General features: G+C 35.9%; 6 protein-coding genes and 1 pseudogene across 6 annotated transcripts; 6 read left to right on the forward strand and 1 right to left on the reverse strand.

The window, feature by feature from the left end:
• The first annotated feature begins 5,695 nt into the window (after positions 1-5,695).
• Positions 5,696-7,873, forward strand: LOC109600281 (gustatory receptor for sugar taste 64e-like; annotated as a pseudogene).
• Positions 7,874-9,281: 1,408 nt separating this feature from the next.
• Positions 9,282-10,822, forward strand: LOC109600282 (uncharacterized). The gene is made up of 4 exons (XM_049966435.1): positions 9,282-9,495; positions 9,548-9,733; positions 9,788-9,939; positions 10,760-10,822. Exons 1-4 carry the CDS (start codon positions 9,282-9,284, stop codon positions 10,820-10,822), a joined length of 615 nt encoding a protein of 204 aa, XP_049822392.1.
• LOC109600311 (15-hydroxyprostaglandin dehydrogenase [NAD(+)]-like) lies at positions 10,628-11,943 on the forward strand. The gene is made up of 2 exons (XM_020016450.2): positions 10,628-10,705; positions 10,760-11,943. The coding sequence occupies exon 2, from the start codon at positions 10,891-10,893 to the stop codon at positions 11,782-11,784; it is 894 nt and encodes a 297-aa protein (XP_019872009.2). The 5' UTR covers positions 10,628-10,705; positions 10,760-10,890; the 3' UTR covers positions 11,785-11,943.
• A 267-nt stretch (positions 11,944-12,210) lies between these two features.
• On the forward strand, positions 12,211-12,873 carry LOC109600283 (15-hydroxyprostaglandin dehydrogenase [NAD(+)]-like). Its single transcript, XM_020016413.2, has one exon. The coding sequence runs from the start codon at positions 12,211-12,213 to the stop codon at positions 12,871-12,873; it is 663 nt and encodes a 220-aa protein (XP_019871972.1).
• A 352-nt stretch (positions 12,874-13,225) lies between these two features.
• Positions 13,226-16,291, forward strand: LOC109600285 (15-hydroxyprostaglandin dehydrogenase [NAD(+)]-like). The gene is made up of 2 exons (XM_049966160.1): positions 13,226-13,612; positions 15,783-16,291. The coding sequence occupies exons 1-2, from the start codon at positions 13,300-13,302 to the stop codon at positions 16,130-16,132; spliced, it is 663 nt and encodes a 220-aa protein (XP_049822117.1). The 5' UTR covers positions 13,226-13,299; the 3' UTR covers positions 16,133-16,291.
• A 901-nt stretch (positions 16,292-17,192) lies between these two features.
• Positions 17,193-18,710, forward strand: LOC109600287 (gustatory receptor for sugar taste 64f-like). Its single transcript, XM_049966436.1, has 6 exons — positions 17,193-17,490; positions 17,543-17,728; positions 17,779-18,047; positions 18,099-18,253; positions 18,309-18,471; positions 18,525-18,710. Exons 1-6 carry the CDS (start codon positions 17,193-17,195, stop codon positions 18,708-18,710), a joined length of 1,257 nt encoding a protein of 418 aa, XP_049822393.1.
• Positions 18,711-19,774: 1,064 nt separating this feature from the next.
• LOC109600289 (WD repeat-containing protein 82) lies at positions 19,775-21,897 on the reverse strand. Its single transcript, XM_020016418.2, has 2 exons — positions 21,009-21,897; positions 19,775-20,845 (listed from the first exon to the last, which is right to left on the reverse strand). Exons 1-2 carry the CDS (start codon positions 21,555-21,557, stop codon positions 20,444-20,446), a joined length of 951 nt encoding a protein of 316 aa, XP_019871977.1. The 5' UTR covers positions 21,558-21,897; the 3' UTR covers positions 19,775-20,443.
• Between the last annotated feature and the right edge of the window lie 325 nt (positions 21,898-22,222).

The following is a 22,222-nucleotide window of genomic DNA, read 5'->3' on the forward strand; positions in this document are numbered from 1 at the left end:
TACTTCAGACTGTCACAAAGTTGGCCCAAGTTGATGAGGAAGTGGTGTAGCGTTGATAAAGCAATGGATGTAGCCTACGGCTACCCCAACAACCTTGACAAGTACATCAAAAGGATCACGGTTATTTATGGAATTATCGGACTTGGTACGAAGCTTTATGGATATTGTCTGACTTGGCACGTCCAAATTTCATATCCTCCATGGAAATGACTGGTTTTAAGTCTATTGAATTTTTAGTTGAACATTCATTGAGCTTGGCACGTAACGTAATTGCAACCTTTGATCTTCATGGAAACCATAGTACATTCGAAGACTATTACGCCCAATCATTCCCCCGTTTATTTCAAATCATGCCATTTTCCAGCTCCTTTGGATTTTTCATCACCGTAAGTAAAGGAGAGTTGTTGTGCGTTGTAGCTTTCTTACTGGACTCCGTCTGGACAGGAAACAGTAAGGGTTTGTTGGCAGTACCATCGACACAACAGAGTGCTTCGTTGGGATTTAATGTTTTTGAGTTTTTTGCACTATTTTTGTTAAAATTTTGTGCGTAAATAAATTTACAAAAGTTGCCTTGTTTTAGTTGAGCATTTGTTAAGTGTGGGACACAATTGCGTTTCGTCGTTTCAAATTTACGGAGAGTACTTCACGTTTAAAGACTATTTCGATCAAATGTTTCCGAATTTCTTTAACGTTTTTCAATATCACAATATGTTTGGTGCTTACATTTATGTAAGTAACCAAGTAGTAATTTACTATTACTACTAAGTAGTACCTTGGTAATTTTAGATTGTGAACTTGTACGGTACCATCACTTGGGCTGTGAATGACATATTTTTGATGCTCATCAGCACTTCGTTAGCTTTGAGATTTCGTCAAGTAGCAGACAGAATGAAGTACAAAGACAAGGCAAGTGTGGCATATGTGGAAGATCTAAATAAGTTGACGTAATTTTTAGAGTACATTTAATAGTTTTTGGAAAGAAGTCAGAGAAGACTATGACCGACTGTGTGAGCTTTGCAGAGAAGTGGACCGTCATCTTTCCTACATAATTTTACTGTCGTTTTCTGTTAATTTATTCTTTATCCTGATACAGTTGTACCATAGCATTGAGTAAGGTTACAAGAAACTCCTGGATTTTCTATTTAACACATTAATTTCAGAAATATTCCACATCCAGTGGAAAAAATCTATTTCATATACTCTTTTTCCTACACAATTTTAAAGTTGGTGTCAGTATCCTTATTTGGTGCTTGGATAAATGATGAAAGCAAATCTCCACTTGATGTGCTAGTATCGGTTTCCTCTGAAGTTTACAATATAGAAGTAATATGTTCACATCTCATAATTACTTGAATATATTTCTTCCATTCTAGATTGAAAGGTTGATAAATCAAATAAGTGCTGATAATGTTGCTCTAACTGGAAACAAAATGTTCAAGATTACTAGAAGCCTAATTCTACAAGTATGTCCATTACTTGAGGAGTGTTTTTGCTCAAATCTTCCAAGGCAATGTGATACAAAACCATGGAAGACATAAACAAAAACTCTTTTCAATTACAAATTATATCTATAAATTTCAACTATCTATAATATATTTAAACTTTTGTAGAACAGTAATATTAAATTACAGTTTTTTTAGATGGCAGGAGCAATCGTTACCTATGAGTTGGTGCTAATCCAATTCGATAACGCCTCAGAAGAGATAGAAAACCATAATTAAGTTTCTTTAGCATTTTATTTTTTGAATATCCTGTTTTGTAGTTTTTATAGGCCATATTTACAAAATAAAACATTATTGTGCGACACTTAATTGACACACTAGATGTAAAGATATCAATAAATCTATAATATATTCAAAATATTGTTTTTATTTGTAGTTTTTAAAAGCAGTTAAAAAAACGAACTTGTTTAGCTTTAGCACAGTAACCTAGTTATGTTCCTGGCTGTAGAAAGTGGCAAATAAAAAATTAATTCAAGTAAACAAAATATGTAATTTTTTTATATAAATCCATATCAATATTATCCTTAGGGAAATATCACTTATATTATAGTCAAGATATAAAAAAACAGTTTAAACGTATAAAAAATAATAAAACTTTAAGTTAAACTAATAAGAGTCCCCAACTTGTGCTTCCTCTTATATTGTCATCAAAGTTTGAAATGGTGCCTTAGAACGTGAAATATAATGAAGACGACCTCAGTGATGAGTCCCAATTTTATTTGGTCATGGATGATGGTCGGGTACCTGTCAAAAATCCATCTAACAATTGGAATTGTATTGTCAATAGAGATAATTAGATCATCCAGTGATAGATTCAGGAAATTGTGGAACCTCTTCTCATTAGAACTCTTCAAAATAGAATTGACCAAGATTACTTTAACTGTTTCCAACATCTTCTCACATCCCTCACAATCCTCTATACATGAACATTATGGAAAAGTTATTCTTTAGTTTGAAAAAATCAACACATACAGAATTTAAGTGCTGTAGAAAAATTAGCTATAATAATTGCTGATGTTTTTGAGTTGCTAATGGATTTAATCTTGATACAAACTGATCGATTACCACTCACTTAAATTATTTAAGTACCTACCCAACAAACAAATATCGAATACACCCAATTATTAGACCATTTAGGCAATAATTTATGTGTCAGAAAAAAATACACATCCAGGATTTCTGGGCAATCCAAAATGAACTATGTTAGAGCAAAGTTTCCAAAAATGAAAGTTAAACCAATTAAGAATGAAAACATATGTCACGCATTAATGCCTTTCATGGCATTCTTACAACGCATTGGAATTTTACCCCTGTATAATATCGATGATGCGGATAAAATGAGATTCGTTCTTAAAAGCTGGAGGACTCTATTCTCCGTACTTTGGATCATTGCTTTTCTTGTTATCACGGGGATTTGTATTGGTGTTGGTTTTCAGGTGTCTTACAATATAGGATATGTAGGTAAGTATGCTGAACTTCAATTTTAATAACACGAACAAATAATGATCACGTAGTTGTGGAGTTTTTCTACCTACAAGGCCTCGTGTCGGTGATATTGTTCTTCAAACTGTCACGAGTCTGGCCTAAATTGATGAGGAAATGGTGCAGTGTGGATGAAGCGATGGAGGTTGCTTATGGCTACCCCAGAAATTTGGACCAGTACGTTAAAAAAATTGCAATCACGTATGGGATTATAGGAATTGGTATGATGGTGTAGGGAGAGGATGTGAGATTTTATTTATATCCTTTTATATCTATTTAAACCCCATTTTTTGAGTGTAGCTTATTTTTAGTTGAACATTTATTGAGTCTTACACATAATATGGTTGTAACGTTCAAAGTTTGTGGGAAAAATAGTACGATTGAAGACTATTTCGTACTATCGTTTCATCGTTTGTTTGAAATTATTCCATTTTCCGTTACCTTCGGATTTTTTATCTCTGTAAGTAAAGGGAAAACTCAAGTTGAACTTATTGTTTTCGTACTTTAATAATGCTTAAATTTTGATTATTGGTTTTGATTGCATATATTATATTAAATACCGAAAAAAGTAACTCCCTTTAAAACATTTTTTATTCAACAAAAATTCACTATCATAAACATAACATTCTACAAATATGAGAGAAAAAAAATATGGGTTCTTGAAAGTGAAGAAAACCTCAGTTTTGACTCTTCCAATTTGAAGCTTCCTTTGAGCTTCTAATGCTACTTGTGGTCTTGCATTCTCATGTAGAAGCAGAACGTTTCTTCTGTTGACTGATGCTCGTCTTTTAATAAGATTTTCATGAACTTGACCAATAAATAATTTATATTGATCAAAGTCATCAAAAAAGTCCAAAATTCTGTCCGGACCGAACAGTATTGTCTTGATCTACCCATTTTGCCAAACTTTTTGATGAGATATTGATTAATTTCTTCATTGATATTAATCTATGATTACCTTGACATCTTCAATGCTTTCATTTCCACTTTTAAGTAAACAAAATCAATATTCTATGAGTTATGTCACTTACATCAGCTTCTCCAAAAACAACACATATAACCTAACCTAAGTTTTGAAGTAATAAATCAGGATTGTGTTAATCTTTCCATTTTGCCAAACTTTTTGATGAAATTTTCAAACATATTACTCGAAATATTGCTCAATTTTTTCATCGATATTAATCTCAGGATGGCCTTGATATCTTCAATGCTTTCATTTCCACTTATAAGTAAACAAAATGAATATCCTGCGATTTGTGTCATTTAGAGCAGCTTCTCCAAACACAATACATATAACCTAACCTAACTTTTGAACTCATAACCAATTGCAGCTCCTGAATACGCCATTTTAAATAAAAATATGTTTTAAATAAATAAAAAATGTTGAAAGTAACATAGAATGTACATAAAAAAAACTTTAAGCTACAAAATGATAAAATATGTTATAAAAACTTCAAATAAATCTTATTTGGGACAATTTTTCTTTTAAACGGTATATAATTCTCTCAAATGAGAATTATTATGATTAAATTGAACATCTAATTTTAGATTGTAAACTTATGTGGTACTGTTACATGGGCTGTAAACGACATATTCTTGATGTTGATCAGCACATCTTTAGCTCTAAGATTTCGCCAAGTAACCGACAGAATGAAGTTCAAAGATAAGGTAAGTTGCCACAAGCTGAAAGATTTAAATGAATTAAACACAATTTTTAGAACAAATCTCACTGTTTTTGGAAAGAAATCAGAGAAGACTACGACAGACTCTGTGAACTTTGCTTAGAAGTAGATGAACAACTTTCTTACATCATTCTACTGTCTTTTTCTGTCAATTTGTTCTTGATTCTGGTACAACTGTACCATAGCATCGAGTAAGGTGGCCTAAATCTCATTAATTTTTAATTTAACTCAATAATTTCAGAAACATTCCACATCCAGTGGATAAAATCTATTTCACATTTTCCTTTGGCTACATAATTTTGAAGTTATTGTCAGTGTCCTTATTTGGTGCTTGGATAAATGATGAAAGCAAAGGTCCACTTGAGGTGTTGCTATCAGTACCGTCTGATGCTTATAATTTAGAAGTAACTCGTTATATTTTGTCAATACTTTAAATTTACTAGTTTCATTGTAGATTGAAAGATTGATCAACCAAATTAATGCTGATAATGTTGCTCTAACTGGCCACAAAATGTTTAAAATTACCAGAAGCCTTTTATTACAAGTAATTATATAATACATATCTTTTATATATACAAGGATAATGGTTGTTTTTTTAGATGGCAGGAGCAATAGTAACATATGAATTAGTGTTAATCCAATTCGACAGAGCCTCATCAGAAATAGCAACCAGCAATTGATTTTCCATCGTGTTTTATTTTTGAATATCCTGTTTTGTAGTTTTTACAAGCCGTATTTACAAATTACGTAGAGCAATGAAAAAACAAATTGTCCGACACTTGATTGACACATTAGATATAAAGATATCAATAAATCCATAACGAATTCAAAATATTTTTTTATTTCGGTAATGTTTTTAAAAACACAAATATGTTTAGTCTTATCACACATCAATTTAACCTAGTTATGTTCCCGGTCTTTGTGGAAAGTGGTACATGACAAAAAGTTTCCTGGTAAATAAAGTAATTACTTCGTTGCAATTTGGCAAAGTTATAAACAAAGCAATTACAGTTTCTAGTCCAAAAAAACATGAGTAAAAGTATAGAGACGGCACAGGTGTGCCTCACGGACGCCCTAACGTTCCTGCAATGCTGCGGTGGTACCCCCTTGTACAACGTACGCAGCCACGACCCCGCCAAATTGACCTTCGTCCTGTTCTCCTGGAAGACCGGCTTCACCCTCACCATGTCCGTCGCGTTCTTCTTCTGTGCCGTCATGTCGGCCTACAAAAGCATTACCATCGGATCCCTAATGAACCAGCTCGGTAAGTGTCACGTAATCGGAAATCGATGCGATAAGTGTTGCGTGGGCCCTTTAAAACCCAATTAATGAATTAGTGGATGGCAAATATAACAAATCTCAATTATGGTGACAGTGAGGTTATTAAAATTGATTTAGCGTCCATTATTCAAGTTAACTTTTGTTCAATGTTTGAATACCGTACTCGCGTCATTTCAATACGCGAACAAACAAAGCGTTTATTGATATTAAAACAACCGCCACCAGTCTATAAAATGTTCGACAAAAAAAGGACGAAGCGGTCGGCCTCCGGTGCCGACACGCAATTCTACAGTTCGCAAGAATGTCTGAGGCCAATATTGACGGTGATGATGTTCGTCGGAAGTTTTCCGGTGAACAATCTGTGGAGCAAGTTCCCGGATAAGTTGAAATCGGAATGGGTCTCTGTAAAGATGATTTATACGTTCGTCGTGTCCTTCGGGTTGTTGGTGTGTGCCGTCACGGCTTTGCACAAGGCCATGATGATCGGGTCCTTTATCAATCAATTGAGTGAGTGCCCATTTATTCATTTGAAAAAGCTCCTGTATATATTATTATCAACAACCTTATCAATTGTTTTAGTATCTCCACTTTTTTACATTAATTGCTTCTTGCTGATGGTGATCTTGATCAAAATAGCTCGAAGATGGCCCGTATTTATGGTGAACCTGTGTAAAACGGAGGAAATGATCAACAAGAAGTATTCATCAGTAAAAAATCTTAAATGGAAAATCAACGTGGTCACCACCATAATATTGGTCGTAGCTTTTGGTAACACCAATCTACTTACACCACAACAAAAGCATTGAAATAACCTATATTGTAGTCGAACATGCTTTGTCGACGTTAAATTACATCTACACCTCCAACTGCCAAAACGAATTCAACGGACTGGAGTACTACACAAGAAAGCAGTTCCATTATATCTTTCACTACTTCCACTATCACACAGTTTATGCCATTTTGCTGCTTGCAAGTATTGAAACATGCGTCCCCTGTTTAAGTTTTCATGCGTTTAACTTTTAGATTATCAGTTGGCTTGGAGCTTTCGTTTGGAACTTTGGTGATACCATCATCATAATCATGAGTATAATCATGTCCTCGAGGTTTAGGCAAGTTTCAAAGGCGTTAAAGAAGTACATTGACAGTTTACAATTCGCTGAGGTTCCAGAGAAAGGAAAGGTCATTAAACTGTACAACCTTAATGCCTTCACTTCACTGGTGGGTGTGCGTACCTTCCGAAGACCAGTACTAAAGTCTTAGATTTTAGAAAGGTACAACTCAATTTTGGAAAGAAGTCCGGGAAGACTACAATAAACTAGATAATGTTAGCAAGCAATTAGATATTCTTTTCTCCGACTTGGTGACTCTATCGTACTCCTGCAATTTGACTTTCATTTTGGCTCAACTGTTCAACAGCCTTAGGTACTTGATTTGTTAACGAATTAATTAAATTACGTCGTAATGTTTTTAGACAAATGGATTCCATAATTGAAAGGTTGTACTTCTTTTACTCCTTTGGTTTTGTAATACTTAGAACCATAACAGTGTCAATTTATGGAGCAGCCATTTATGAGGAATGCAAAGCTTTCATACCGATTTTAAATTCAGCACCTACAGAATGTTATAACCAGGAGGTAAGTAAGTATATTCCTTTCATTGTTAATTGCCTAATGTCCATGTTAAAGATTCACAGGTTGGTACTGCAAATTCACATTGATCCAGCAGCACTAAGCGGCCACAACTTCTTCAAAATTACAAGAGGACTTGTTTTAAATGTATTATTTATGTATATTTTATTCGCCAAATTTATTTGGATTATTTTAGGTGGCTGCAGCTATAATAACTTATGAACTAGTACTGATACAATTCAATCAGGCCACGTTAGAAAAATATAAGTCACAAGGAAACTCAACAATTTGTTTGTAATTTCTTGTTAACCTCTAGAACAATAAATATACTGTAAATAACCATAAAATGTTTTATTATAAAACCTATTAAAATATTAAAATCAATATCTGTAAAAATGATTTATGTGTTTGTTGTGTCCTTTGGGTTATTGGTGTCTGCTGTCATGGTTTTGTACAAGGCGATGATGATTGAATTCTTTATGAATCAATTGAGTAAGTACTGCTTTGTACATTCCTTTATTGTTGATGACATAACTTCTCAATGGTTTTTTTATGTCCACTCTTTTATATTAATTGTTTCTTACTCATGATGACCTTAATAAAAGCAGCTCAAATATGATCAGTATGTATGGTGAACAAAAAGTACTCATCAGTAAAAAATCAACTTGATCATCACCATGATATTGGTCGAAGCTTTTGGTAACACCAACCTGTTAACACCACAGCAAAAACATTGAATTGACGTAATCATGAGTATAATTATGTCCTCGAAACTTAAGCAAGTTTCAAAGAACTACATTGACAATTTACAATTCCCTGAGGTTCCAGCCAGAAAAAGGAAAGGTCATTAAACTCTACATCCTTAATGCCTTCACCTCGCTGATGGGAGTAAGTACTTTTTGAAGGACAGTACTAAAGTCTTAGATTTTAGAAAAGTACAACACAATTATGGAAAGAAGTTCAAGAGGACTACAACAAACTAGACATTGTTAACAAGCAATTATATATTCTTTTCTCAGATTAGTGACTCTATACTCTTCTATTCTTCAAAATCACAAGAGGGCAAGTTTTAAATGTATTCTGTGGGGGTACATTATTGGTCACAATATTTTTGGCTTATTTTAGGTGACTGCAGAGATAACTTATGAACTTGTACTGATCCAATTCAACTAAGCTTCATTGGACAAAGTCTCAAGAAAACAACAATTTGTTTTAAAATAATTGCTAACCACTAAAACAATAAATAAATTTTAAATAACCACAATAAACCATTAAAAACTATTGAAATCAATGAGTAATTTAGATATTATAAAACCATTATGTCTACAACACAAATTATTTTTAATGATAAATCTGATTAAAACTCGACACCATAACCGAGTGACAAGTTCCTGTGAATAATAATTTTAATTATTCATGTACAGTTAATAGTGACATTAAAATCTAGATCTTGATGTTTGCATATTTATTAATGTTTGAGTGTAACAAAATATACCAGACCGGTGTAGTACGACACTCGAACACTTTTACTTAACACTTCATTATCTACATCCATTACAAAATCAATTTTGATGTTTTTATAATAGTATCATTGTACATTATACGACTTAATAGTGTGGTTATTTTATTAGAGGTAACGTTACTGCTGAAACTGGCAAGAACAGGAATTGCGAGGTCGGGTTATGGAATATAATTTCAGGAAGACTATGTTCCACGACGACATAAAATATGTGATAACAGTCGGCCAGTTTTTCGGCATCCTCCCCATAACAAACGTGTTGAATACAAGTGAAAAAATTTCGTTTTCCTGGTACTCCAAGACGATCATTTACTGCTACGTGATTATTGCAGGAACTATTTTCATGTGCATAATGTCCTTTATTAAGTTGACAGAGGATAGGTTTAGCATCCATGGATTTGGTAAGGCCTCAATGATGAAAAATAAAATAGTAAATATCAATGTTGTATTTAGACAGCTTTTTCTTCAATGTTAATGGCTTGTTGATTTGTGTTTTGTTCGTGAAGTTGGCCCACAAGTGGTCCAAATTTAATAAAGCTTGGATGCAACTGGATGGTGATTTAAAGATTTGCACTCACAAAGGAGTACTTACTAAGAAAGTGTATTTAATTCTTGTAGTTTCATTAACTGCAGCAGCAGGTACGTGTCCACCTAAGTGAATTACTCAACAATAAAGTTATTATAATTCTGCAGTTGAGCACATTTTGGCAATGATCCACACATTCACGGACGTGAGTGATGGAGCTGAAGAAGTAATGGGGAAAATTGAACTGTACTTCAAAGAAGATTATGGCTTCATCTTCACGCGCATTCCTTATTCAATTGTGTTGGGGGTATTTGTTTTTGTGAGTGGAAATGGGTCACGTAATATTTATTTTAATTTTTAAATCGATTGCAGTTCATAAACTGGTGCAACGTAATACAGTGGAACTTCATAGACGCTTTTATAATGATCATCAGTTATATGCTTGTTTATAGAATTAAGGCGGTAAATGTGAAAATTATTGAGTGTGTTAATAAAAAGGTAAATAGTGGTGTAAAAAGTTTTATCTTCTGTTTAAGTTATAAATTATAATTATCTTTTATTTATTTTTCAGGTTAAATCGAAATTACTGTGGTACACGTTAAGGCAAAATTACAGTCAAATATGTCACTTGTCTGAAACCGTTAACGACACCCTCAGTTTAATTATTTTATGGTCTTTTACCACAAATATTTACTTTATCCTTAGTCAACTCCATAAAAGTTTAATGTAAGTGATTTTAATCAATTGCCTTGATGCATATCATATTGGTAAATATTTTAGTCAAACGACCACGTTAGTAAATAACTTTTACTTCTTTACCTCGTTCATTTGGTTACTTATTCGTACCGTTTGGGTAGTACTTATAGCATCAAAAGTTCACAGTGAAGGAACGAAAGCTTTGCTTTGGCTGTTCTCTGTGGACAGCAACATGTACAGCGAAGAGGTAACTTAAAGATCAAAATCAACAATCGTTTTCATGAGCACATAATTTGTAGATTGACAGATTTATTACTCAAATTGTTTTAAAATCAACAACCTTGACAGGAGCCAACTTCTTTGTTATCAACAGAAGCCTGTTATTTGGTGTAAGTGTAACCCTTTCCCTTGGTTTCATACTATTTTAAAATCAACATTTACAGATGGCAAGTGCTATTGTAACCTACGAAATATTCCTCTTTCAATCAAAAATTGACATCGACTAGAAAACAATCAAACTGTCTAAAATAAATCCCAGTTATATGTCAAAATATATTTTCAAAACCTCCTCACAATGTTCCCAAATTTACGTATAACCTTGCCAAACTTAGTGAAGTCGTTAACGACCCAGAAACGGAGCTATTCCTGCGAGAACAGCTTTGCAAAATGCAAAGTGGGATTGGTGACAGGAGGTGCAGGTAATTTGGGCACCCATTTCGCCCACTTGCTCCTGAAGAGCGGCGCCAAGGCCGTGGTGATCGCCGACATCGCCGACATAAAGCAGAAGCCCCAGATATGCGACCTGATGAAAACTTATGGCAGCGACAAAGTCGAGTACAAAGTGGTCGACATCACCAACAAGGATACGTTACGCAAAGCCTACAAGTCCATAATTTACTATCACGGACAACTGGACTTCGTCATCAACTGTGCCAGACACATGTCCATCGACAACTGGGAGAGGGATATTTGCGTCAACAACTACGGTATGCTGTTGAGCACGTTCATGGGTATGGAGTACATGGGTAACCAGGCCTGCAAAGGAATCGGCGGCACCATTGTTAATGTTGGAAGTATGGCTGGCGTCCAACCTTTCTATCCGGTACCCGTCTATACAGGTTCCCAACATTTCCTGGTGCAATTCGTAAGGTCCATAGGCCATGATTTCTACTTCTACAAGTCCAACGTTCGTATTATGGGCTTCCTCACCGGTGGTATATGCAGAGCGGGCAAAACCAGTCCCTTGTCTGAGCCCATGAAGAAGGATTCACCCTGGAAGTGCATCGCCGATTTGCAGGGACTTGTTGACCAGGAGTTGAAGAAGGTCAAGATGTACGACCCGAAAATTTACGAGGACGCCCTCGATGTCGTGATGACTGATGGAAGAAACGGAGACATTTGGGTTGCTGAAGGGATAGAATTGTACAAGGTTTTGCCGTACACCAGGGAAAAGCTCAGGGCCCAGTAAACGATTAAAATCATGTTTGTCTAACTCTTGAATGGTGCTTAAAGCCACGTCTTAACTTTAAATTGTTTAGTTTGATGAATGCCGGAGAAAAGCTCAAGGCCAAATAATATCTATAAATTTTGTTTTGTAATTTTTGGTCCAATAAAGTCTTGATGATTAGTCTTAAGTGTGTTATTTACTATTCCTAATTAAAAACGTACCAAATTGCCTAAAGAAATAAGTTAAACATTATAAAATATTAGTATATATCATTCTAATAAAATGTATGTTGTTTTGCATACATGTAGAGAATATTTGAGGATTGGTGATAGGAGGTGGAAACAATTTCAGCACCCACTCATCCATTTGCTTTTGAAGGGCGACGCCAAGGTTATGGTGATCGTCGCCGTTGCCTACATAAAGTAGAAGCCCCAGATATGCGACCTAATGAAAACTTACGGCGGCGACAAAGTCGAGTACAAAGTGATCGACATCACCAACAAGGATGCGTTACGCAAAGCCTACAAGTCCATAATTTACTATCACGGACAACTGGACTTCGTCATCAACTGTGCCAGACACATGTCCATCGACAACTGGGAGAGGGATATTTGCGTCAACAACTACGGTATGCTGTTGAGCACGTTCATGGGTATGGAGTACATGGGTAACCAGGCCTGCAAAGGAATCGGCGGCACCATTGTTAATGTTGGAAGTATGGCTGGCGTCCAACCTTTCTATCCGGTACCCGTCTATACAGGTTCCCAACATTTCCTGGTGCAATTCGTAAGGTCCATAGGCCATGATTTCTACTTCTACAAGTCCAACGTTCGTATTATGGGCTTCCTCACCGGTGGTATATGCAGAGCGGGCAAAACCAGTCCCTTGTCTGAGCCCATGAAGAAGGATTCACCCTGGAAGTGCATCGCCGATTTGCAGGGACTTGTTGACCAGGAGTTGAAGAAGGTCAAGATGTACGACCCGAAAATTTACGAGGACGCCCTCGATGTCGTGATGACTGATGGAAGAAACGGAGACATTTGGGTTGCTGAAGGGATAGAATTGTACAAGGTTTTGCCGTACACCAGGGAAAAGCTCAGGGCCCAGTAAACGATTAAAATCATGTTTGTCTAACTCTTGAATGGTGCTTAAAGCCACGTCTTAACTTTAAATTGTTTAGTTTGATGAATGCCGGAGAAAAGCTCAAGGCCAAATAATATCTATAAATTTTGTTTTGTAATTTTTGGTCCAATAAAGTCTTGATGATTAGTCTTAAGTGTGTTATTTACTATTCCTAATTAAAAACGTACCAAATTGCCTAAAGAAATAAGTTAAACATTATAAAATATTAGTATATATCATTCTAATAAAATGTATGTTGTTTTGCATACATGTAGAGAATATTTGAGGATTGGTGATAGGAGGTGGAAACAATTTCAGCACCCACTCATCCATTTGCTTTTGAAGGGCGACGCCAAGGTTATGGTGATCGTCGCCGTTGCCTACATAAAGTAGAAGCCCCAGATATGCGACCTAATGAAAACTTACGGCGGCGACAAAGTCGAGTACAAAGTGATCGACATCACCAACAAGGATGCGTTACGCAAAGCCTACAAGTCCATAATTTACTATCACGGACAACTGGACTTCGTCATCAACTGTGCCAGACACATGTCCATCGACAACTGGGAGAGGGATATTTGCGTCAACAACTACGGTATGCTGTTGAGCACGTTCATGGGTATGGAGTACATGGGTAACCAGGCCTGCAAAGGAATCGGCGGCACCATTGTTAATGTTGGAAGTATGGCTGGCGTACAACCTTTCTACCCGGTACCCGTCTATACAGGTTCCCAACATTTCCTGGTGCAATTCGTAAGGTCCATCGGCCATGATTTCTACTTCTACAAGTCCAACGTTCGTATTATGGGCTTCCTCACCGGTGGTATATGCAGAGCGGGCAAAACCAGTCCCTTGTCCGAGCCCATGAAGAAGGATTCACCCTGGAAGTGCATCGCCGATTTGCAGGGACTCGTTGACCAGGAGTTGAAGAAGGTCAAGATGTACGACCCGAAAATTTACGAGGACGCCCTCGATGTCGTGATGACTGATGGAAGAAACGGAGACATTTGGGTTGCTGAAGGGATAGAATTGTACAAGGTTTTGCCGTACACCAGGGAAAAGCTCAGGGCCCAGTAAACGATTAAAATTATGTTTGTCCAACTCTTGAATGGTGCTTAAAGCCACGTCTTAACTTTAAATTGTTTAGTTTGATGAATGCCGGAGAAAAGCTCAAGGCCAAATAATATCTATAAATTTTGTTTTGTAATTTTTGGTCCAATAAAGTCTTGATGATTAGTCTTAAGTGTGTTATTTACTATTCCTAATTAAAAACATACCAAATTGCCTAAAGAAATAAGTTAAACATTATAAAATATTAGTATATATCATTCTAATAAAATGTATGTTGTTTTGTATACATGTAGAGAATATTTGAGGATTGGTGATAGGAGGTGGAAACAATTTCAGCACCCACTCATCCATTTGCTTTTGAAGGGCGACGCCAAGGTTATGGTGATCATCGCCGTTGCCTACATAAAGTAGAAGCCCCAGATATGCGACCTAATGAAAACTTACGGCGGCGACAAAGTCGAGTACAAAGTGATCGACATCACCAACAAGGATGCGTTACGCAAAGCCTACATCCATAATTTACTATCACAGACAACTGGACTTCGTCATCAACTGTGCCAGACACATGTCATCGACAACTGGGAGAGGGATATTTGCGTCAACAACTACGGTATGCTGTTGAGCACGTTCATGGGTATGGAGTACATGGGTAACCAGGCCTGCAAAGGAATCGGCGGCACCATTTTTAATGTTGGAAGTATGGCTGGCGTACAACCTTTCTACCCGGTACCCGTCTATACAGGTTCCCAACATTTCCTGGTGCAATTCGTAAGGTCCACCGGCCATGATTTCTACTTCTACAAGTCCAACGTTCGTATTATGGGCTTCCTCACCGGTGGTATATGCAGAGCGGGCAAAACCAGTCCCTTGTCCGAGCCCATGAAGAAGGATTCACCTTGGAAGTGCATCGCCGATCTGCAGGGACTCGTTGACCAGGAGTTGAAGAAGGTCAAGATGTACGACCCGAAAATTTACGAGGACGCCCTCGATGTCGTGATGACTGATGGAAGAAACGGAGACATTTGGGTTGCTGAAGGGATAGAATTGTACAAGGTTTTGCCGTACACCAGGGAAAAGCTCAGGGCCCAGTAAACGATTAAAATTATGTTTGTCCAACTCTTGAATGGTGCTTAAAGCCACGTCTTAACTTTAAATTGTTTAGTTTGATGAATGCCGGAGAAAAGCTCAAGGCCAAATAATATCTATAAATTTTGTTTTGTAATTTTTGGTCCAATAAAGTCTTGATGATTAGTCTTAAGTGAGTTATTTACTATTCCTAATTAAAAACGTACCAAATTGCCTAAAGAAATAAGTTAAACATTATAAAATATTAGTATATATCATTCTAATAAAATGTATGTTGTTTTGCATACATGTAGAGAATATTTGAGGATTGGTGATAGGAGGTGGAAACAATTTCAGCACCCACTCATCCATTTGCTTTTGAAGGGCGACGCCAAGGTTATGGTGATCGTCGCCGTTGCCTACATAAAGTAGAAGCCCCATGCGACCTAATGAAAACTTACGGCGGCGACAAAGTCGAGTACAAAGTGATCGACATCACCAACAAGGATGCGTTACGCAAAGCCTACAAGTCCATAATTTACTATCACAGACAACTGGACTTCGTCATCAACTGTGCCAGACACATGTCATCGACAACTGGGAGAGGGATATTTGCGTCAACAACTACGGTATGCTGTTGAACACGTTCATGGGTATGGAGTACATGGGTAACCAGGCCTGCAAAGGAATCAGCGGCACCATTATTAATGTTGGAAGTATGGCTGGCGTCCAACCTTTCTATCCGGTACCCGTCTATACAGGTTCCCAACATTTCCTGGTGCAATTCGTAAGGTCCATAGGCCATGATTTCTACTTCTACAAGTCCAACGTTCGTATTATGGGCTTCCTCACCGGTGGTATATGCAGAGCGGGCAAAACCAGTCCCTTGTCCGAGCCCATGAAGAAGGATTCACCCTGGAAGTGCATCGCCGATCTGCAGGGACTCGTTGACCAGGAGTTGAAGAAGGTCAAGATGTACGACCTGAAAATTTACGAGGACGCCCTCGATGTCGTGATGACTGATGGAAGAAACGGAGACATTTGGGTTGCTGAAGGGATAGAATTGTACAAGGTTTTGCCGTACACCAGGGAAAAGCTCAGGGCCCAGTAAACGATTAAAATTATGTTTGTCCAACTCTTGAATGATGCTTAAAGCCACGTCTTAACTTTAAATTGTTTAGTTTGATGAATGCCGGAGAAAAGCTCAAGGCCAAATAATATCTATAAATTTTGTTTTGTAATTTTTGGTCCAATAAAGTCTTGATGATTAGTCTTAAATGTGTTATTTACTATTCTTAATAAATAAACATAGCTCTTGATGTTGCCATATCTGATAGAAGAAATGAAGTAATCTAAAAGCTATTTTATAATTCCATTACACTTTTATTCATTAATTTTAGTTACACTCCCAAAATGTTATTCCTAGTATCGAATTAAAATAACATAATAAAACACAGCTTGTTTATTATTGCTTTATTGTTAATCCACTCCATAAAACACATTTTTGTAAGTATAATAAATATGTTTTTCAGAACACTTTGTTTACCATTAACCACACGTATGCTTTGAAGTTAATGGTAACTATTTATTAAACATAAATCATCGAATATTAAGGGAAATAACAGGTGTGATCAGATTGGAACGTGGAGTTAATAAACAAATTATCTAGTCATCAATCGGTTCATTTCCATTCATATTTGTAACTTGTCTTCAGAAAACAATTCTATATTAATCATATAAAATTATAACTAAGCTTTTATAATATTGATATATTGTTGAATATGTAGTTCTGTGACGACAGATTAATGACCACAATTAGGGAAAACGACCAAACAAAGAGAACAAGAGTTTATTTGTCTTTAAATGCATTAGGTAAAAATATTAATCTTTTGTTTCATACATTACTTAACAAAACACATCCAGATATAATCGTTTATTAAATGAATTCTTCCTATTTGCCAACCAGAAACACCAATCAGAATTAAAATCAAATTTACCAAGTACTCCCAGCAGATAAGATACGTAAACAAATTCTCCGTATTAAAGCTTCAGAAAAAAATGGGTTGGCACTCAAATAAATCAGTGTTGAGTTGATCAGTGTCGCGGCGTAGAATGGTCGCAATTTACTCGATCATAATCATATTTCTTGAAACCGTTTTGACACGTTAACGATGAAGATCCTGAAGAAGACGCAGTCAGACGTCGCACTCGCGATCGAACCGGACGCAAAGATGACTTCGTTCCAGAAAAGCAGTTTCCAGGAGAACATTAAGTTTTTTATTATAATCGGACAGTGTTTCGGATTGATGCCTTTGGAGGGCATCACCAACAAGAACGTTAGGGAGTTGAAGTTCACGTGGAAGTCTTGGAAGTTTTTGTACTGTTTGTATAATATTTCTGGGGCCTTTGTTACCATGATATTTTGCTGCATCAAGTTCACAATGTATGGACTTACCATTGACGAATTAGGTAACGATTCATTTTGTTTTCTAAGAACGATGTTATATCTAATAAGTTGTAGCTCCGTTTATGTTTTACGTGTGGAACTTCTTCGCCGGTGTCCAAATGATCCAAATATGTCGCAACTGGACCCACTTGTTGAAGGAGTGGTCCATTGTGGAGATGTCCATGAGGAATTACAGTTTTATTTTTAACTTGAAAAGGAAATTCGTGTCAATCTCTTTGTTGGTCATGACCATAGCTTTGAGTAAGTTTGAAACACAACGTAAATTTTAATAATTACTTTGTTAATTGCAGCTGAACATATTTTATTCATCACCAACGCCGTAATAGACGCCACCCACTGCTCCAATTTTAATGAAATGGGCTTTGAAATTTATTTTAGAATGGCGTTTCCACATTACTTTAAGGTCGTACCTTTTTCGGTTGCTATGGCGATATTTTCCGAAATTGCCAACATTTTGTGCACGTTTACTTGGAATTACACAGACATTTTTATAATACTCATTTGCACTTCATTAACCGCAAGGTTCACTCAAATCAACAGAAGACTTAAGTACAATAAGGTGAGTTATTATTTCTTCAACGTTGAATAGACTGTACATTAAAAATTTTAGGCAATGCACGAACAGTTCTTCAAAGAAGTACGTATTGACTACAACAGATTAACCCACTTAACTTATGTGGTCGACAAGTTAATTTCACCACTTGTTATGGTCTCTTATATTGATAATATTATCTTCTTGTGCATTCAACTCTATCAAAGTCTAAAGTAAGTTTTTTATCATCACTCTTGTTTATACGTAAATGAATGTTTTAAATTATAGGGAAAGAAGTGGCCCTGTTGAAACCTTGTACTTCTTTTATTCCTTCGGATTCCTTGTATTAAGAACAATCACAGTCAGCATGTATGGAGCATGGCTCTATGATGCTACAAAAAAACCGCTGAGATATTTATGTTCCGTACCGTCTGAGTACTATTGCAACGAAGTAATTATTTTAAAGTTCACCTTAAGATAATTACTTAATTTTATTTGTTACAGGTTGATAGATTTGTTCAGCAAGTTGCCTCCACTAGAGTCGGAATTTCCGGTTCCAGATTTTTCATTTTGAACCGAACTTTTTTGTTGAGAATGGCTGGTACCATCATAACCATTGAACTGATGATTTTTCAGTTTGGCCCAAAAATTGACAACTCTGTTTCGTACATAGATAAATGCGTACAATAGCACTTTCTCTTAATATTAATATAATTTATGTAAATCTGTATTTTTTAAATAAAAAATTTTTCACATACAACTGTGGTTATTATTATTATTATTATTAACTTTTAAAAATGTCCATTTAAATTTGTTTTCTATAGGGTTAATGTCTGGAAATTGGGAACGTTTAGACAAAACATTGATGATTTGGACTTTTAAGTAATCACACAATTTTGATTTTGTATTTGGGATCGTTTACATGTTGAAACACATTTATTAAGAGTATAATTTCTTCAATTTGTTCAATATATGTACTTAAAACAGAATTGGAGAGTTGTATCAGAAGATTTGAAACATCCACACTGCACAAAAAGTTTGATATATTCACTGTAGAACATGGTAGTGATTCAATTATAATATGGGGATGATTCATTGCTTCTATATATCCCTGTACTTAAATTAGTCTAAGGAGACCTGCATCAGAAGATTTGAAGCATCCCCTCTGCACAAAAAGTTTGTTATACCCACTGTAGAACATGGTAGTGATTCAATTATAATATGGGGATGATTCTTTGCTTCTATATATTCCTGTATTACATATCCTTGTACTTAAATCACTCTAAGGAGACGTGCACCAGAAGATTTAAAGCATCCCCACTTCACAAAAAGTTGGTTATACCCACTGTAGAACATGGTGGTGATACAATTCTTTGCTTCCTGCATAAACCCCGTTCGACGTATAGGAGGACAAATGGAACGAATTATTTACAGGGATATATTAAGCAACAATCTGCTTCCATACATTAATGTTGTTAAGAAATGTGGTTCAACATAAAAGTGATAAGATTAAAACATTGATATCAATCTCAGACAAATTATCATAAAAAGGAATAAGAAGAATTTATGATAATTAAATTTTACATATTTAGCCAATAAAAATAACTTTTTAAATTAAAGTTACAATATTTATATGCAGCTTAATTCTGACAAATATGTTAACATTTTACATAAACAAACTTTAGCAAATTTATATTACTTAATTGAGCACATTAAATAAAACAAGGGAAAAATAGTGGAAATAAAAATACATGTTTTAAAAGCATACATATTTTTATTGTAATTGATAAAAAGAACACAATTCATAACTAACCCTTAGTTAGTTAATTTAATGGTCAGTCTGTATAAGAGAGAATGAAACACCACTATGTTATTAAACTCTATCACAAATAAATACTGATGTTCTCCATGTTTCTGTTTTCCAGACTCTTGAACAAGTGTGGTATACATTAAATATTAAAACTCTACACCAATTTTCAACTAGATTGAATTATCACATTCACCATTTAATTTTGTTTGCATATAGGGCATCTGAGGCTTCCCTAAAAATTATCACTAACATATATTTACAAGCATAGTTGCTCTATGATATGTTTTTACTAATTTGTCACATCATTTAATTTTTAAATAATGCAACTAAATTATAGCCTCGATTAAACACCCTGTAACTTTTAAGCTACAACAATTAAAATGCAATGATAATAGAAAAATAATTTAATGCAGATATAAAACATACATTTTGATTCTTGTAAAATTAAAAAAGAACCTAATCTAATTAAAAAATTATTTACAACAGAGTGCACATTTGTTTATGGATTAAACACAGGTACACATATTATATATAGTATATAATCTGAAAACCGATCTGATAAGTGATTTAGAAGTTTCAAAATCAAAAATCACCCGCCAAAACTAACAATGGTTTACGTATCATCAATTGATGGCAACCAGAACGCCATGTTCGTACATGCTGACGCCAACATCATATATTTCGGATTGAATTGCACGCATTGAACGGGACCCGGATGATCGGCTTGTAAAACGCACACTTTGTAACCCGTATCCGCATTCCATACATGCACCCTACCATCCGTCGAGCCGCTGAACACGAACTGTGAGTCGGGACTGAATGAGGCCTCTATCGGGATGCCCTTGTTGTTGAGGTGTCCTGTGAATGTTTGCAGCGGGTTCCCTTGGAAGGCGTCGATCAGTCGTATTATAGAACCGTTCGTGCTAATTAATATCGTCTTGCCGTCCCTTGAGAACTTCAAACCAGTCCAGTCACATTCTTTTTCTTGAGTCAGTTTGAATGTCACAAATGGACCCTATAATGACAACAATGACAACATTCATTAATAATCAGAATTTTGACATACTTGTCACTGATTAAGTAATAGAAATGAGTTGCTGCTTGTGTTTGTAAGGAACAACAGCCAAACTATAATGTTATGAGGTGTTTAACAGATAAACATGAACATGTAAACATACCTTATCAAAGGATCTCAAGTCATAAAGTTTGATGCTCTCAGAGTTGACGCCGGCCGCGAAAATGAGTCCCTCAGGATCGTACGCAGCAACTGGCCTGCCAGCCAAATGCATCAGACCCTGGCAGTTGGGTGACCGAAGATCCCACAACCGGAGGGTCTTGTCCATGGACCCGGACAAGAAGGAATCCTCGACCGGTGACAGGCACAGCGAGACGACTTTCTTGGTGTGGCCGGGAAAATACCTAATATATTTGTTGTCGTGCAACGACAAATAACGTATGGTGTCATCGACTTTCGTCGAACTGTGTATGGCGGTGTTTTTCGCATGGGTGAAATGGATCAAGTCGACCCCGTACTTTTTGCTGTTGACCGTGCGGACCTGCGTGCCCTTTTCGCAGTCGTAGATGACGATCTGATCGTCCTCGCTGCACGATATCAACGTTTCGCCGCTCGGCGAGAAGTCGATACTGTTTATTTTGTCGGTGTTCTCGCGGAACACCTTCGCCACACGAAAACTCCGCACGACGTGGTCCACCAGTTTCATCTTCATCGGATAGGCCGTTTTTCACACGTGCGAGCTACGAATTCAAGCGCAAAACCAAATTGAACGGCTCCTCAACAATCCAAACAAAGAGTAATGGTGGAAGACATGTTGGCACTTAGTTTCATCCGGTCGTTGAATTTTTTGCGATTTGTGAGCAACGGACGGCCAAACGGTCAGTGATATTATATTGTTTGGGGCTTATTTAACATAAATAATGGAATAGAAAACGATGCACTTTCACACAAGTCACTTTTTTATAATTTAGACTGTAGCATGAATACTTAGTACATCATGTCTACCAACACAGCACATTCAACATAACGTGTTAGGTTAACATTAACCATTTTAATATTAAGATATTAAATATATTAAAGGTAATATATAAAGCAGGTAAATATGTTTAATATTTTACTTATATATCACTTTTACAACAAACAATTAAGTTATCATTTGTATATGCACTACCCAAAAGTTCAGGTCCGTACTGTAAAAGAATTGACGTTTTATTTATTTGTTGACTATTTTTATAAAAAGTATAAACCAAATCAAAAGGCATTGCAAATATATTCAGTATATCAATAGAGAAATAGCAGTTTGTACTTAAATAAAAATAATTTCTACATAAATTAACTCCTAAACAAAATAAATGCTTACCGCAATAGAACACGTTT

Source organism: Aethina tumida, chromosome 4 (assembly GCF_024364675.1).
Source record: "Aethina tumida isolate Nest 87 chromosome 4, icAetTumi1.1, whole genome shotgun sequence".
Classification (NCBI taxonomy): Eukaryota; Metazoa; Arthropoda; class Insecta; order Coleoptera; family Nitidulidae; genus Aethina; species Aethina tumida.

Excerpts from the sequence above, each read along its gene's own strand:
- LOC109600287 (XM_049966436.1), top strand. The coding sequence starts at position 17,193 with ATGAAGATCCTGAAGAAGACGCAGTCAGACGTCGCACTCGCGATCGAA. Across the intron at positions 17,729-17,778 it reads GGTCATGACCATAGCTTTGA|CTGAACATATTTTATTCATC; the intron begins GTAAGTTTGAAA and ends TGTTAATTGCAG. Across the intron at positions 18,048-18,098 it reads GAAGACTTAAGTACAATAAG|GCAATGCACGAACAGTTCTT; the intron begins GTGAGTTATTAT and ends TAAAAATTTTAG.
- LOC109600285 (XM_049966160.1), top strand. The coding sequence starts at position 13,300 with ATGAAAACTTACGGCGGCGACAAAGTCGAGTACAAAGTGATCGACATC. Across the intron at positions 13,613-15,782 it reads CCCGGTACCCGTCTATACAG|GTTCCCAACATTTCCTGGTG; the intron begins GTTCCCAACATT and ends CCGTCTATACAG.
- LOC109600283 (XM_020016413.2), top strand. The coding sequence starts at position 12,211 with ATGAAAACTTACGGCGGCGACAAAGTCGAGTACAAAGTGATCGACATC.
- LOC109600282 (XM_049966435.1), top strand. The coding sequence starts at position 9,282 with ATGTTCCACGACGACATAAAATATGTGATAACAGTCGGCCAGTTTTTC. Across the intron at positions 9,734-9,787 it reads TTCATTAACTGCAGCAGCAG|TTGAGCACATTTTGGCAATG; the intron begins GTACGTGTCCAC and ends ATAATTCTGCAG. Across the intron at positions 9,940-10,759 it reads TGTTGGGGGTATTTGTTTTT|ATGGCAAGTGCTATTGTAAC; the intron begins GTGAGTGGAAAT and ends CAACATTTACAG.
- LOC109600311 (XM_020016450.2), top strand. The coding sequence starts at position 10,891 with ATGTTCCCAAATTTACGTATAACCTTGCCAAACTTAGTGAAGTCGTTA.
- LOC109600289 (XM_020016418.2), bottom strand. The coding sequence starts at position 21,557 with ATGAAGATGAAACTGGTGGACCACGTCGTGCGGAGTTTTCGTGTGGCG. Across the intron at positions 20,846-21,008 it reads ACTTGAGATCCTTTGATAAG|GGTCCATTTGTGACATTCAA; the intron begins GTATGTTTACAT and ends TTGTCATTATAG.